Raw genomic sequence first — 17,544 nt, forward strand, 5'->3', positions numbered from 1 at the left:
GAACTTGTACAATACACTTGAGATCTCAACTGGAGTATTGTGTACAGTTATAGATATCATATTCTTGGAAAGATGTGTATGCATTTGAGTGAGTGTAGGAGCAATTTGCACGAATAGTTCGAGGAATGAGGAACTTCAGACATTGGAGCTGTTCTCCTTGGAGAGATGAAGGCTGAGAAGAGATTTGATCAAGGCTTGCAAATCATGAACTCATTGGAGACAGTAGATAGGGCAAAGCTGCATTTGCTTGTAAAAGTAAAAAGAACGAGAGTGTAGAATTAGTGATATTCAAATGAAGCAAGGGTGATTAAGGAAAAACTTCTGCATACTGTGTATAGTTAATGCACTGCCTGTCAGTGTAGTGGAGGAAGGTTCAGTTGAGGCTTTCAAGAGAGGGCAGTGAATTGATTATTTGGAAAGAAGTGTTGTACAGGGATACGGGGAAAAGTTACTAGGATTAGAGCCAGTGTAGATAAAATGTATTGAATGACCCCCTGCTTCTACCCCATAATGGTTTCACACACTTGCCAAGTTAGTTTCAAGTTTTAACTGACAAAAATAACAAAACTCTGCAAGCAGCTTTGTCTTGGCTCAATTTAGGTGAAACTGATTGGGTTGCTAGACCATTTCATAAGACAGGTCAGAGTAAACCATATTGCTATGGGTCTGGAATCCCAGGTCAGGTAAGAATGGCAGATTTCTAGAAAGGTTCTATCAAGCTGAAAGGCTGCAATTCTAACTCAGACATTCAAGAATGGAGGGAGGCTTGATGGTTGTGAGGAAAGTATTAAGCTAGATTGTTAAGGAAGTTATACTTAAGAAAGCACTAGTGATCTGGAAGAATCCGCTTGATCTTTTCAAAAAGAAATTTGTTTCACTAATTCATTGGAGTTATTTGAAGAGGCAAATTTATGATGGATGAAATAGAGCCTTTAGACATACTGTATTTAGTCAAATGTTTTCTAGAAATCTGTGTCCCAAAGGTGGTTGCAGATAGTAGGAAGTCATAGTTTGAGTTAATAAATTAGCATGGGTAGAAGATTGGCTGATAGAAAATGATACCATAATTTGTTTTTCTAATTGCAGGACTCAGTCTCGCTAGAGTTGTGTTGAGGCCTCTGCCTTTTATAATTTGTATTAATGATTTAAATGATGGGAGCAAAAGCATGATAACCAGAATTTGTGGAAAATACAAATGTAGGAAAGTAGATTTTTGACACAACAATGTTGCAGATGGATGGAGCTTGAGCAGGCAAATATCTGGTAAGTAGAGGATAATGAAGGAAAAGATGTTTAATTTTGCAGAAAGAATAAAAGAGCAGAAAATTACTTAAATACTGCAAAATTTGAGGCATAGAGGACTTTGTGCATAGACTACATCTTTTGCATGAATTGTAGAATCACATGGTACCAAAATGGCCCGTCAGCCTGTTGAGTCTGTATTGCCAAAAATATAGTTAAACTAGTCCTATTTTTATTCATAACCTTGAATATTGTGAAACTTCGAATGCTCATCCAAATACTTTAAAAGTTGCTGTTTCCTGCCTCAACTTTGCTTAGAGTGAAGTGTGTGGTGCTGGAAAAGTACAGCAGGTCAGGCAGCATCCGAGGAGCAGGGATATCGACATTTCTCGCAAAAACCCTTTGTCACCCTTCCTGGCACATTACAAGAAGGATGTGGAGGTTTTGGGGAGGGTGCATAAGAGGTTTACCATCATGTCTGAATTAGTGGGTATGAGCTGTAAGGAGAGGCTTAAAAAAAACCTGGGATGTTTTCTCTTGAGTGGTGGAGGCTGAGGGGATAATTAATAATCAAAAACACTGAGATGCATAAGTAGGGTTGATGGTCAGAATCTTTTCCCCAGATTTGAAATATTTAATACTCAGGATGATGCATTTAAGAAGTTTGCGGGGGGGGGGGGGAGAGAGAGTTCAAAGAAGATGTGAGGGGCAAGTTTTTTTTTACACAGAATGATAGGGGTCTGGAATGCACTGCCAGGGTTGGTGGTGGAGGCAGATACGATAAGGGCTTTTAGATAAGCACATGAATATACAAGGACTGGAGGGATGGACCATGTGCAGGCAGAAAGGATTAGTTTAATTCGGTGTCATGTTTGGCACAATATCATGAGGGGAAGGGCCCATTCCTCTGCTGTACCATTTTGTGTTCTAAATACACTTGTAGGTTGTACATTCCAAACCCTCATTACCTACTAGGTGAAAACTGTTTTCCTTAAATCCCCTTCTAGCTAACTTAGTTTCACTTTTAAAAATCTGTCCCCTTGTTATTTAATCCTTTTAACTAAGAACAGCTATTTATTCTACTTTGCCCATGCTTCCAATAATCCTTATGACCTCTAACAGGATCCCCCCCCCTCCCGGCCAACACCTTTTCTGCTCCAAAGGAAATAATTCAAGCTTATCCAGCCTCTCTCCATAGGCAATATGCTGATGAATCTCCTTTGCAACCCCTCCAGTACAATGCCGTCCTTCCTAAAGTGCAGTGACCCGGTCTATGCATGGTCCTCCTGCTGTGGCCTAACTAAAATTCTGTACAGCTCCAACGTGATCACCTTGCTCTTTAATCCATGCCACAATCAATAGAGACAAGCACCATGTATGCTTCAACTAAGTGAAAGTGAGGACTGTAAGTGCTGGAGATTAGAGTCGGAAAGTGTGGTGCTGGAAAAGTCCAGCAGGTCAGGCTGCATCTGAGGAGCAGGAGAGTCAACGTTTTGGGCATAAGCCCTTCACGAGAAATGCTTCAACTCCCCTTTAAGCTGCCCTGCTACTTTCAGGGATTTGTGGATAGGCATCCCAAGATCCCGCTTTCTCTGAGCTTCTTAGTGTCCTGTCATTCATTTACAATTCCCTTGTCTTGTTCGTTCTTCCAAAATACGTACCTGACATGTAACTGTTAAATTCCATCATTTTCACAGAGGAGAGAAAGATTGTGGAGACTGCTAATATCTGTTGCATTCCCATGACAGTGTACTAGCCAATACATCTACCTGCTGAATGTGACAACTAAGATTGACACTCAACTATTATTGCTGTGTGTTCTCATGAAAATAATGCCCCTTTCAATCAGCTTTTTTTTCCCCAAGCTGTGCATGAAACATCGCCCCTTTTTCCAAGTCTGTTTCCTGCATCCTAGTCCTGCTGAAAAAAATGTTTAATTTTGCAGCTACCTGTTTGCTGAATTTCAAGATTTCAACTTTATTGTAAAATTTATTAAGATCATTTTAGTTAGTGCTGCAAATGATCTTATTGAATGGCAGAGCAGATTCAAAGGGCAGATGGTGGCGGCCGCCGCCTCATCCTGTTGTTAAATTGTCATTAAAGCAGTATATAGATCCCAGTCTACGCCAGTAACTTGTCATGTAAATTTGTTACTGTATCATTTGGTTAAGGAGGGTTTGGTTTAGATGGATGCTTTGGAAATGGAATGTGAGAGAAATGTAAAAGGATCCAAGTTATAAATTAGTTGAGCTGATAAATGACTCAACATTTATTTCTTTGTCAGCTTATTGTGTTTTTTGAGACATTAAATATGTTTTGATAGCAACATGTAATACTTGCAGTTGTTAGATTGCTGAATGGATTTTCTTTTTTCTTCCTGAACAGTATTGAATCAGCTTCCACTTCCCTCCCCGCTGCCTGCTACCACAACCAAAAGCTTGCTGTTTGGAGGGAGAATTGCTGAAGATGTAAATTGTCTCATGGGTTGTAGGGACGAGAGTCTTGTCTCACAGTTAGTACACAGCCTCAGCCAAGTCTCGACCGATCATATGTAAGTATTGTCTTATTCTCTAGACAGCAAAGGTTGTCACTTTGTAATGTTTCATCTCTACAATGTTATGTTTGTTTTGTAGCACAGAGCTTACAATGATGACCAAGTGATTTACTACCTGAAGCTTATCCATCCAATAACTTAACCATTCCAGTTCAATTTGATTGCATTTTGAATGCCATGAATGTTTTGGATGATGTTCACCACAGTGTCAGACTATGTTAAGGCTTTTTATTACCCTTTCACGTAACGTAGTTTAACTTTTTCTTTTCGAGTCATAGTCACAGATGTTCAGTATGGAAACAGACCCTTTGGTCTAACTTGTCCATGCCTACTAGATATCCCAACCCAATCTAGTCCCACTTGCCAGCACCTGACCCAAATCCCTCCAAATGCTTCCTATTTATATACCCATCCAGATACCTTTTAAATGTTGCAATTGTACTAGCCTCCATCATTTCTTCTGGCAGCTCATTCCATTACATGTACCACCTTCTGCATGAAAGAGTTGCCCCATAGGTCTCTCTTATATCTATCCCCTCTTACCCTAAACCTATGTCCTCTAGTTCAGGACTCCTCCACCGCAAGGAAAATACCATGTCTATTTACCCTATCCATGCCCCTCCATGATTTTACAAACTTCTATAAGGTCACCCCTCAGCTTCCAAAGCTTCAGGGAAAATAGCCCCAGCCTATTCAGCCTCTCCCTATAGCTCAAATTCTCCTACTTTGGTGACATCCTTGTAAATCTTTTCTGAACACTTTCAAGTTTCTCAATATCTTTCTGGTACGAAGAGACCAGAATTGCACGCATTATTCCAAAAGTGGTCTAACCAATGTCCTGTGGAGCCACAACATGACTTCCCAACTCCTGTACTCAAAACTCTTGACCAATAAAGGAAAGCATACCAAACGCTGTCTTCACTATCCTATCTACCTGTGACTCTTTCTTGCAAGGAGCTTTGAACCTGTACTCCAAAGTCCCTTTGTTCAGCAACACTCCCTAGGACCTTACCATTAAGTGTGTACGTCCTGCTAAAATTTGCTTTTCCAAAATGCAGCACCTCGCATTTATCTAAATTAAACTCCATCTGCTGCTGCTCAGCCCATTGGCCCATCTGATCAAGATCCCTTGTAATCTGAGGTAACCTTCTTTGCTGTCCACTACACTTTCCAGTTTGCTTCTGTTTTGTTTGCCCAACAAAGGCTAACAGTCCTGACAACATCCTGGCTGTAGTCTGAAGACTTGTACTCCAGAACTAGCAGAGCTGTTTCACTATTGCTTCAGCATTGGAATACACACAACAATGAAGCAACTTGCCCAGTTATTTGCTGTTGACAAAAAAAACTTAGACAAATTCAACCCAGCCAATTATTGACTTTACGTTTACTCTTGACCACCAGCAAAGTGGCAAAAGTTGTTGGTAGTACTGTCAAATTCCATTTGCTCATCCAGAAGCCGCTCAGTGACATTCATGTTTAGATTCCATAGGGTCACTTGGCTCCAAATCTTATTTCAGTCTTGAACCAAACGTGTGCAAAAAGAGCTAAAGTCAGGAGATTCATATAATAGAGAGCAAATTGATGTGGTAATTTGTCAGTTGTATTTGTCCTGTTTCTATGGACAATAACTTTTAATTTCGCTCTGAATATCAATGTTGCAGCTGTACTGGAAGAGCTTGGCGAGGTGCATGGTTGTTTACAGAGCACATCTTCAATGCTGTAGGAACATAACATAAGCAGGCCATTCAACCCTTGATCATGCTCCACTATTTATTTTTTAGTTCAGTGTTCAGTACCTGACTGGGATACACCCTTACCACATCTTCATCCATTTAAGAGTGTTGTAAATTTCAGTGGAATCACTATGATCTTGTTACTAAACTATAGAGAAATATAGAATTGTTATGGTTCAAAGGTCATTTGGCCCACTATCTGCATTCCAAATGAGTATAGAACATAATCATAAAATCATAGAATCCCTACGGTGTGGAAGCAGGCCAATTGTTCCATCAAATTCACACCAACCCTCTGAAGTTATTCCACCCAGACTTGGGCCCTCTCCCACCACCCACATCCCCACCCCCAAAACCACCACCACCACCCTATAACCTTGCATTTCCCATAGGCGATCTATCTAGCCTGCCCATTGCTGGACACAATGGGCAATTTAGCATGACAAATCCACCTAATTGCCACATCTTTGAAAAGTAGGAGGAAGCTGCAGCACTGGGAGAAAACTCTCTCAGACACTGGGAAAATGTGCGAACTCTACCCAGTTGCCTGAGGGTGGAATCGAATCCAGGTTCCTGGCACTGTGATGCAGTAGCGCTAACCACTCTGCCATCGTGCCACTTAGGAGCAGATGGAGCAATTCAGCCCCTTTTGAGCCTGTCTGACTATCACCGTGACTCGACTCGACTCAACTCTGCCTCAACTCTCCATAGCCCTTCAATTCAGTGCTAATTAAAATTCTGGGAAAACACAGCAAGTCTCGCAGCATCTGTGCAGAGAAAGCAGAGTTAATGTTTCAGGTCCAGTAACACTTCAGAGGTCTCAGAAGGGTAATTACCTTTGTTTAACTCCAGGATGCCAGTGTAGGACTCCAGCATGCTGTGATCACTCTTCCTGAGAGGATCTTTCACTGTGAAATCATTAATTAAACCCACCTCATTATGCAACACCAAATCCAGAATAGTTTGATGTCCTTTGATTCCAGTAAACAATCTATAAGACATGCAATGAACTCTCCCTCAAGGCTGCTGTTGCCAGTGAGATTAATCCAGTCTGTATGCATGTTAAAATTATCCAGGATCACTTCTGTACCTTCCATAAAATCCCTCTATATTCCCTGGTTTATACAGTGCCCCATTGTAGAACTACTTTTCCTTGATATTTCCTTTATTTCTATGCAAACTGATTCTACACCTTGATCTCCAGTGGAGGATCTGAGCTATAGGGAGAGGTCGAATAGGTCGGGGCTGTTTTCCCTGGACCATCAGAGGCTGAGGGATAACATGAGAGAGGTTTATAAAATCATGAGGACTGAGGATAAATAGACTCAGTCTTTTCCCTGGGGAGGGGGAAGTGCAGAACCAGAGGGCATAAGTTTAGGGTGAGGGAAGAAAGATATAAAAGAGACCTAAGGGGCAACTTTTTCACGCAGAGGCTGCCAGAGGAAGTGGTGGAGGCTGGTACAATTGCAACATTTAAGAGGCATTTGGATGGGTATATGAATGGGAAGGGTTTGGAGGGATATGGACCAGGTGCAACTAGATTGGGTTGGGGATATCCCATCAGCACGGATGGGTTGGACTGAAGGGTCTGTTTCCGTGCTGTACATTTTTCTGACTCTACAAGCACTCCACTCTATCGAACAAAGTTATCCTCCTCCCTCTTTTCTTCCTGCCTATCCTTCTGTAACAGTACATCCTTGGATATTTGATTCCCAAACCTGTTATCCCTGCCATCAGTCTCAATAATCAACACCAAATCATAGCCATGTACCTTTATTTGTGCTGTTAATTCAATTCTATTCCAAATGGTTTGTGCATTCAGAAACAAAGCTTTTAAATTTGTTCTGTTATCAAATTACCTGAGTCTTGTATGATATCTTGGTGTGGGATGATGTTCACGCCTTCTATCTCTTGCTTTTGTTTTCTGGTAACACTCAGACTTGTGACTAATCTTCCTGCTCCTTCAACTTCGATTTTCTAATTTAATGCAACTACCCCCACCTCACTGTCTTCACCTTCACTGTACTTCTATTCTGTTTAAAACTCCATCTGCAGCCTTAGTTATGTGATTCACGTGTTCAGGTGGAGCCTGTCACATTGGAAGATCTCCCACCTGTCCCAGCATTGGTGCCAATGTCCTATGAATTCAAATCCATTTCTCGCAGACTCGAGGTCCTAGGAACAAGAGGCCAACAAGGAAAAGGGTAGGTTGCTTGAGGGCAGACAAGGAAATTTGTGTGGAGTCAGAGGAAGTGAGTGACACCCTTAGTGAATACTTCAAATTGGTATTGAACAAAGAAGAGAATCATAGAATTATAGAATCCCTTCAGTGTGAAAACGGGACCTTCGGCCCAACAAGTCCACATCAACCTTCCGAAGAGTAACCCACCCAGACCCCATACCCTTAGCCTATTATCCTTTATTTACCCCGGACCAACACATGCTTGAACACTGTGGACAATTTAGTATGGCCAATTCACCTAACATACACATCTTTGGAATGTGGAGGAAGCCCATGCATACAGGGGGAAGAATGTACGACACCATACGTACAGTCGCGCGAGGCTGGAATCATACCTGGGTTCCTGGCACTGTGAGGCTGCACTGTTAACCACTGAGCCAATGTACTGCCCTAGAAGATCGTAGGTGATAAGATGGGTGAAATATTGATATTAAGGAAGAAGTGATGTTAGGGTATTGAAAAACATTAATGTCGATAAGTCTCTGGGGCATGATGGGATCTATCCCAGGATCCTAAGGGAGGCAAAGGAGGCAGTTCCTGGGCTCTTAGAGGTCTTTGTATCCTCTTTAACCACAGGCAAGGTTGAAGACAACTGGCAAACAATCGGTGTTACTTTGCTTAAGCAGGGCAATAGGGATAAGCCAGGAAATTTTAGGCATGTGAATCTTGCATCAATAGTACGGGAATTACTGGACAAGATTCTTAGGGGCAGGATTTACTCACATTTGGAAAAGAGTGGACTTAGGGATAGCCAGCATGGCTTTGAGTGAATTGTCAAAAGACTGAAGGATATAGTTCATTTAGAAAGTTGGGCCAAGATATAGCAGATGGAGTTTAATGCAGACAAATGTGAGGTAATGTGTTTTGGAACGTCATATGCAAGAGGAAAGTATTTAGTAAATGGCAGGAACTTTGCAAGCGTTGATCTATGAAGGGATCTTGGGGTACAATTACATAGCTCCCTGAAAGTGGCAACATAAAATAGATAAGGTGGTAAAGAAGGCATACGGAGTGCTTGCCTTCATCATTTGGAGCATTGAGTATAAAAGTAGCCAAGTCCTGTTTTAGCTGGTATAAGACTTCACTTGGCCACAATTGAAATATTGTGTGCAGTTTTGGTTGCCACACCAGAGGCTTGAGAGTGGTTGCAAAACAGGTTTACAGCACGTTGCCTGGATTGAAGTGTATTAGCTATACAGATAAGTTGGATAAACTTGGATTGCTTTTGCTATAGTGTCAGAGGCTGAGGGCTGATTTGGTATATATAAAATGAGAGGCATGGATAGAATTGAAATGTCTCATACTTAGGAGCGTAAGTTTTGAGTGAGAGGGAGAAAGTTTAAATGAGATATGCGAGAAACTATTATTTACACAGAAGGTGGTAAGTGCCAGGAACTTGCTGCTCCGGGAGATGGTAGAAACAGATACAAAAGCAACATTTAAGAGGCATTTACACAGACGTGTGAACAGGCAGGGGATAGAGGGATACATGCTGTATGTAGGCAGATGCGGTTTAGAATGGTGTTATTGTCAGCACAGACATGGTGGACTAACGGATCTGTTGCTGTGCTGTACCGTTCCATGCTCAACCTTTGAGCTACACGTTTACCTCTAATATTTTTGACCCTGTACCAATTAGCTGGTGGCTCAGGTTGTAATCTGGAGAGTAATACTGTTTTGCTTCAGATTCTTAATTTATTCCCTAGCTGCTCATTTTTCCCCAGAATAATCTGTTTCCTCTTTCTACTTTTATTGTCGGTACCCACATGGACCATGCCAGCTCCAAATTGCTGTGTAGCCCACGCTCTCCCCTACGCTGTTGCCCGCTCTCTTCTGCCCCTGCAGTTGCCTGCTCGCTCTCTGACCCCCGCAGAGTTGCCCACTCTCTTTCTCTCCTCCCCCCCCCCCCCCCCAAGAGCTGCAAGGTTATGCGGCATCAACACTCTACGCTGATCGCCAGCATCTACAGTCCTCACTTTCTCTAAGGTTATGCTGCAGCTCTGTATCTGGATCACACTTGGAATATTGTGTTCAGTTCTGGTTACTCATTATAGGAAAGATGTGGAAGCTTTAGCGAGGGTGCAGAGGTGGTTTCCCAGGATGCTACCTTGACTGGAGGGCTTGTCTTGTGAAGAAAGGTTGAAAGAGCTAGGGCTTTTCTCATCTGAGTGAAGAAGGATGAGAGGTGACTTGATAGAGGTGTTCAAGGTGTTGAGAGGCATAGATAGAGTGGATGGCTAGAGACTTTTAGCCATGATGGGGCATAATTTTAAGGTAATTAGAGAAAGGTTTTTGGGAAATGTCAGAGGTAGGTTCTTTACACAGAGTGGTGGATGCGTGGGATGCACTGCCAGCGGTGGTAGTAGAGTCAGATACATTAGGGACATTTAAGCAACTCTTGGATATGCACATGGAAATTAGAACAATCAAGGATTTATAAGTTAGTCTGGTCTTAAGAGTAGGATAAAAGGCCAACACAACATTGTGGGCCAAAGGGCCTGGCCTGTACTGTGCTGTTGTTCTACGTCCTTTCTTTACATAGATGCTTTCAAGCCTGCTCAGTGTTTTCCAGCAATTTCTGTTATTTGTTTGTGAAAGAACCACTTGCAATTGTTCAATTTGCAGATTATTGATGCAAAGATAGGCAAGTTATTAAGTGTGAAGCAACATAAGGTGCCTGCAAAGGGATATTGATCGGTGAAGTGAATGGGAACGATTTGATAGGTGGAGTAAGATGTGAAATAGCCCAATAGTGTATGTTAATGACCTAGATGCACATAGAAAAGGGCAGCACTGGAACGGACCCTTTGGTCCAATTTGTCCATGCTGACCAGATATTCTAAATTAATCTAGCCCCATTTGCCAGTACTTGGTTTGTATCGCTCTAAACCCATCCTATTCATAAACCCATCCAGATGCCTTTTTAAATGTTGTAATTATACCAGCTTCCTTCACTTCCTCTCTCAGCTAATTCCATGCACCCACGACCCTCTGCATGAAAATGTTTTTCCTTAGGTTCCTTTTAAATCTTTCCTCCTCTCACCCTCAACCTACAGACTTCCCCACCCCTTGGAAAACACCTTGTCAATTCACCCTATCCATGCCCTTCATTATTTTGTAAACCTCTGTAATATGGAGACTTGAACCACAAATTTGCAGATGACGTGAAAATTGATGGTGTGGTAAATAGCGAGGGGGAAGAAAAAGCCTTTGCCGACAGGAGGATATTGACTGACTGATTAGGGGTGCCAAACACCGGAAATTGGAATTTAATCCTGAAAAATGAGAGATGGTTCATTTGAAAGGACTAACTAGGTAATGAAGTACAGGATAAATTATTGGACCGTATGAAATAGAGAGCCAGAGGAACATTGTGAATGCCTATAGATCCTGTGAAAGCAGCCGAACAGATAGGTATGATAGTTAGGAAGGCATATGAATTCTTGCTTTTATTAGTCAAGACGTTGAATTAAAAAAGTAAGGCAGTTAATAATAAAACTTAGATATAATGTCATTTAGGTCACTGGTAGAGTAGAGTAGTGTGTAGTTCTGGTTACCAGGGATGTAATTACACAAGCGAGGGTGCAGAAGTGATTCATCAAGATAAAAATGGAAACAGTTGTGAGTGCTGTTAATCTGAAACAAAAACAAATTGCTGGAAAAGCTCAGCAAGGCTGACAGCATCTGTGTAGAGAAAGCAGAGTTAATGTTTCAGGTTGAGTAATCATTCTTCAGAATCCTCAGTTCTGAAGAAGAGTCACTTGACCCGGAATGTTAACTCTGCTTTTTTGTCCCCACAGATGCTGCCAGTCTTGCTGATTTTCCAGCAATTTGCTTTTGTTTCAGATTCACCAAGATGTTTTCTGAGCTGGAGTGATTCAGTGAGTCCCAATTTCCAGCACCTTACCCATAGCATTGGATGTTATAACATTTCAGTTGCTCATACAGGTATTTCTGAAAGATTGTGAGCTTTCCTCCCAGGCAGTGTTCCAGATTCCCATCACTTTGGATGAAAATCTTTCTTCAGATTCCCTCTAAATCTCCTGTCCTTCTCCTTAAAATTCATGCCTCCTTGGTATTAACCCTTTGAGAATGGATAGCAGCTGGTGACAAGTGGTGTTTCACAAGGCTGGGACCACAACTTTTCACGTTATTATACATTAACAATATAGATGGAGGAACTGAGGACATTCTGGCTATGTTTGCAGACAATACAAAGATAGGAAGCGTTGAGGAGGCAGGGAGGCTGCAGAAGGATTTGGACAAGTTAGGGGAGTGGGCAAAGAAGTGGCAGATGCAGTTCAATGTGAAAAAGTGTGAGATCATGCATTTTAGTAGGAAGAACCAGGGGCATGGACTATTTTCAAAATAGGGGAAAAAAGGTTCAGAAGTCTGAAGTACAGAGACACTTGGGAGTCTTAGTCCAGGATTCATTCAAGGTAAACTCGCAGGTTGAATCAGTAGTTAAGAAGGCAAATGCAATGATGGCATTTAGTTTGAGAACTTGAATATAAAAGTAGAGATGTACTTCTGAGGCTCTGTCAGACTCCACATTGTGTGCAGTTTTGGGCCCCATATCTCAGGAAGGATGTACTGGCCCCAGAGCGTGTTCAGAGGAGGTTCACAAGAATGATCCCAGGAATGAACAACTTAACATATGAGGAACATTTGACGACTCTTGCTTTATGCTCAGTGGAGATTAGAAGTATGAGGAGGGATCTAATTGAAACATGCAGAATACTGAAATGTCCTGGACCAAGTAGATGTTGGGAAGATGTTTCCATTGTTAGGTGAGAGTAGAATCTGAGGACTTAGAGTAAAGGGAAGTCATTTTAGAACTGAGATAAGGAGAAATGTCTTCAGCCAAAGAGTGGTGAATCCATGGAATTCACTGGCACAGAAGTGTGTCATATCATTGAGTATATTTAAGACTGAGAGATATTCTTGGGGATCAAGGGTTTTGGAGAAAAAGTGGGAGAATGGGGTTAAGAAACCTATCAGTCATGATTGAATGGTGGAGTAGACTCGATGGGCTGAATGGCCTAATTTCTGTCTAATGGTCTTATGGAAACAGCTGTTTCTAACCTACCTTGTCCATGTCTCGCAACCCTGTACACTTGAATTGGGTCCCATCTCTGCCTTTTATGTTCCAAAGAAAGCGATCTGATCTTATCCAACATCTCTTCATAGCCTGGTGCATTCCAGGCAACATTCTCCATAAATATCTTCTGCACCTCCCCCTCCAATGCAGTCACGCTTTTCCTATCATGCAGTAACCAGAATTGCACACAGTACTCCTGCTGTGGCCTCACCACAATTCTGTGCAGCTCCAAAATAGCCTTCCTGCTCTTATTTACCTATACTATGACTCTGAAAGGCAAGCATCCTGTATGCAGCTTTAACTCCCTTATTAACCTTTTTCAAGTGATCCAAGATTACTCTCTCCCTCTGAGCTGCTTTGCATTCTGCCATTCATAGGGAAACCTAGAGGATGAAAAGGGGAAATGAGATAGCTGTGGTACATAGGGTTAAGGAGAATCCAAAGGGATTCTACAAATTTATTAAGGACAAAAGAGTAGCTAGGGAGAGAATAGGGCCCCTTAAAGATCAGCTAGGTTGCCTATGTGTGGAACTACAGGAGATGGGTGAGATACTAAACGAGTATTTTGCATTAATGTTTACTGTGGAGAAGGATATGGAAGCTCGAGAACTTGGGGAAGTAAATAGTGATGTCTTTAAAAGTGTCCATATGACAGAAGAGATGCTGGAGATCTTATAACACATAAAGGTGGATAAGTCCCTGGGACCTGATCAGGTGTATCCTAGATGTTTGTGGGAAGCTAGGGAAGTGATTGCCAGGCCCCTTGTTGAGCTATTTGTATCATCAAAGCCATGGAAGAGATGCTGGAAGACTGGACAGTGGCTAACGTACTATTACTTAAAAGGGTGGTAAGGAGAAGCCAGGGAGCTATAGATCGGTGAGCCTGATGTCAGTGGTGGATCAGTTGTCGGAAGGGATTCTGAAAGACAGGATGTACATGTATTTGGAAAGGCAAAGACTGATTAAGGATAGTCAACATGCTTTGTGCAGGGAAATTATCTCACTAGCTTGATTGAGGTTTTTGAAGAAGTGGCAAAGAAGATTGAAGGCAGAATGGTAGATGTTGTCTATCTGGACTTTAGCAAAATGTTAGATATTTCATGGTAGACTGTTTACTAAGGTTAGATCACATGGAATACAGGGAGAACTGGCCATTTGGATACAAAATTGGCTCGAACGTAGGAGACAGTGATGGAGGGTTGCTTTTCCGAGGCCTGTGATCAGCGGTGTACTGCAGTGATTGGTGCTGGGTTCACTGCTTGTCATCTACTAAATGAATGGATAGAGGAGGTATGTTTAGTAAGTTTGCAGATGATACCAAAATTGATGGGTGGAGTGGACAAAGTAGTTTATGTCAGATTACAAGGGGATCTTGATCAGATGAGCAAATGGGCTGAGGAAAGGCAGATACAGTTTAATTTGAATAAATGAGGTGTTGTATTTTGGAAAGGCAAGTGGGGCAGGACGTATACACTTAATGGTAATGTCCTGGGGAGTGTTACTGAGCAAAGAGACCTTGGAGTGCAAGTTCGTAGCTCCATGAAAGCGGAGTCGCAGGTAGATAAGATATTGAAGATGGCATTTGGTATTTCCTTTATTGGTCAGTGCATTGCATATTGGACTTAGGCGGTCACGTTGCAGCTGTTCAGGACATTGGTTTGGCCACTTTTGGCATACTGCATTCAGTTATGGTCTCTCTGCAATAGGAAAGATATTGTGAAACTTGAAAGGGTTCAGAAAAGATTTACAAAGATGTTGCCAGGGTTGGAGGGGTTAAGCTCTCCGGAAAGGCTGAATAGGCTGGGGCTGTTTTCCCTGGACTGTTAGAGGATTAGGGAAGACTTAATAGACGTTTGAGGTGCATGGACGGGGTGAATAGTCTGATCTTTTCCCCAGCGTAGGGCAGTCCAAAATTAGAGAGCATAGGTTTAAAGTGAGTGTGGAAAATTTCAAAGCAACCTAGCATCTAACTTTTTCACGCAAAGTGTGATGCGTATATGGAATGAGATGCCAGAGGTGGTGGTGGAGGCTGGTACAATTACAACATTTAAAAGGCATCTGGGTGGGTACATGTATAAGTAGGGTTTTGAGGGATACAGACTAAATGCTGGCAAATAGAACTAAGTGAAGTGAGAGAGAAGGGCACACTGACACTGAATTTATAGGCAGAGATCAAAAGATGACAACTAGTGAGTGGACTGAAAAACTATAGATCAGGGGACTTTCTAAATGGAATGAAGTTAAATATGATGGATGTCCAAAGGGACTTGTAGGTTCAGGTGCATAGACCTTTAAAATGACGCTAACTGGAAATACTCAAGGTAGCTAATAAAATGCTGACCATTAGATCTTGAAGACTAGTGTATAAGGATGCAGAAATTATTTGACAGTCTTCTGTTACCAATTGTATGATCTTTTGATCCCTTTGCCTATAAAGTCTGTGTCTGTGTGCTCTTCTCTCTCGCTCCACCTGATGAAGGAGCTATGCCCGAAAAACTTGTACTTTAAGTAAACCTGTTGGACAAATCTTGGTGTCGTGTGACTTCTACTTTGTCCACCCCAGTCCAATGCTGGCACCTCCACATCATACATCTAAAATGCATCACTTCTCATTTATCAATGTTTTATGTGGCACATTGCGAATGCCTTTGGAAACCCAAATATATTGCATCTTCTGGTTCCCGTTTATCTCTGCTGCTTGTTACTTCCCCTGGTTTATAAGGCATGATTTTTCTCTGGGCTCCATCTCCACTTATTGTTTCCCCCACTCTACCATCAGCATATATACCAAACTTGTCATCACTACAGTCAGTTCTGAAGAAGGGTCATTGGACCTGAAACATTAACACTGTCTTCTGTGCGCGGATACTACCAGATCTGAGTTTTTCCAGCAATTTTTGTTTTTGTTGTTTCTAATTTTCCCCTTCATGAAGCCATTCAGACTGCTTGATCTTGTGTTTGTAAATGTTCTGCTTGGGTTTCAGGGGGGCAGTATATTAACATGGATAAAGGATCTGCTAACAAATAGCATAGGGGTAAGGGGACCATTTTCAGGATGGCAACCTGTAATTCGTGTGCTACAGGGATTAGTGCTGAGGCCACTGTGGCCTCAGCACTAATCCCTGTAGCACACGAATTACAGGTTGCCATCCTGAAAATGGTCCCCTTACCCCTATGCTATTTGTTAGCAGATCCTTTATCCATGTTAATATACTGCCCCCCTGAAACCCAAGCAGAACATTTACAAACACAAGATCAAGCAGTCTGAATGGCTTCATGAAGGGGAAAATTAGAAACAACAAAAACACTTACCACTTTCTGGATTAGTGGTGCTGGAAGAGCACAGCAGTTCAGGCAGCACCCAAGGAGCAGCGAAATCAACGTTTCGGGCAAAAGCCCTTCATCAGGAATTTGCAGTCATTGTTTTTATCTTGCCTTGCCACTTGCCCTCCTATCTCTACGTCATTTGAAAATTCAGTTATATTACATTTACTTTTCTCATCCAAGTCATATATATATGTGACTTGGATGAGAAAAGTAAATGTAATATAACTGAATTTTCAAATGACGTAGAGATAGGAGGGCAAGTGGCAAGGCAAGATAAAAACAATGACTGCAAATTCCTGATGAAGGGCTTTTGCCCGAAACGTTGATTTCGCTGCTCCTTGGGTGCTGCCTGAACTGCTGTGCTCTTCCAGCACCACTAATCCAGAAAGTGGTAAGGCGACACAAGGAATCAAATATAATAGTATATCCTTTGTCATGTGTACTCAGATACAGATGTATGGAGTACATTGAAAAGGAGAAAGTGAGGACTGCAGATGCTGGAGATCGGAGCTTAAAAATGTGTTGCTGGAAAAGCGCAGCAGGTCAGGCAGCATCAAAGGAATAGGAGAATCGACGTTTCGGGCATAAGAAGGGCTTATGCCCGAAATGTCGATTCTCCTGTTCCTTTGATGCTGCCTGACCTGCGCTTTTCCAGCAACACATTTTTAAGTACATTGAAAAGATTTAGAAAGTGGCCTCTTATGGTGCCATCTTAGGTACAAGTACTTAAGTAAAAATGCTAGAAACAAAAAGAATAGAAAAGAACAGTAGTTGCATTACTTACAGAAGTAACACAGTTAAAAGGGCAGTACGGTGGCTAAGTGGTTAGCACTGCTGCCTCACAACACTAGGGACCCAGGTTCGATTCAAACCTCTGGGGACTGTCTCTGTGGAGTTTGCACATTCTCCCTGTGTCAACATGGGTTTTCTCCGGATGCTCCAGTTTCCTCCCGCAATCCAAAGATGTGCAGGTTAGGTGAGTTGGCCATGCTAAATTGTCCAGAATGTTCAGGGATGTGTAGGTTAGGTGCATTAAGGTAGTGAAATGGGTGGGTTACTCTTCGTAGGGTTGGTGTGGACTTGTTGGGCTGAAGGGCCTGCTTTCACACTGTGATTAGGAATTCTAATTCTAAAAAAGGGTAATCATTACAGTCATAAAAACAAATTGCATATAAACATTACTTTGCAATAGCTGAATGCAGGGGTTTCATACGTGGTCTGACCGGCCATGCCTAATCCCAGTCCAACAACCGTCCCCGCTCTGCTCCAAGTCTCCAATTGGCTCACAGCTGCTTGAAAGTTACGTTTTCTCTGGGATCTGATTTTCCCATGCTGGCCTCCTGCT

General features: G+C 42.1%; 1 protein-coding gene across 3 annotated transcripts in view; it reads left to right on the forward strand.

Moving 5' to 3' along the window:
• The window catches only part of nipbla (NIPBL cohesin loading factor a), a 529,062-nt gene that overhangs the window by 102,826 nt on the left and 408,692 nt on the right, over positions 1-17,544 (forward strand). For all 3 annotated transcript variants that reach the window (XM_060834051.1, XM_060834059.1, XM_060834067.1), the window contains exon 3: positions 3,628-3,793. In XM_060834051.1, coding sequence (XP_060690034.1) covers positions 3,628-3,793 — 166 coding nt within the window. The remainder of the gene's footprint in view (positions 1-3,627; positions 3,794-17,544) is intronic.

Source organism: Hemiscyllium ocellatum, chromosome 2 (assembly GCF_020745735.1).
Source record: "Hemiscyllium ocellatum isolate sHemOce1 chromosome 2, sHemOce1.pat.X.cur, whole genome shotgun sequence".
In the NCBI taxonomy this organism is placed as follows: Eukaryota; Metazoa; Chordata; class Chondrichthyes; order Orectolobiformes; family Hemiscylliidae; genus Hemiscyllium; species Hemiscyllium ocellatum.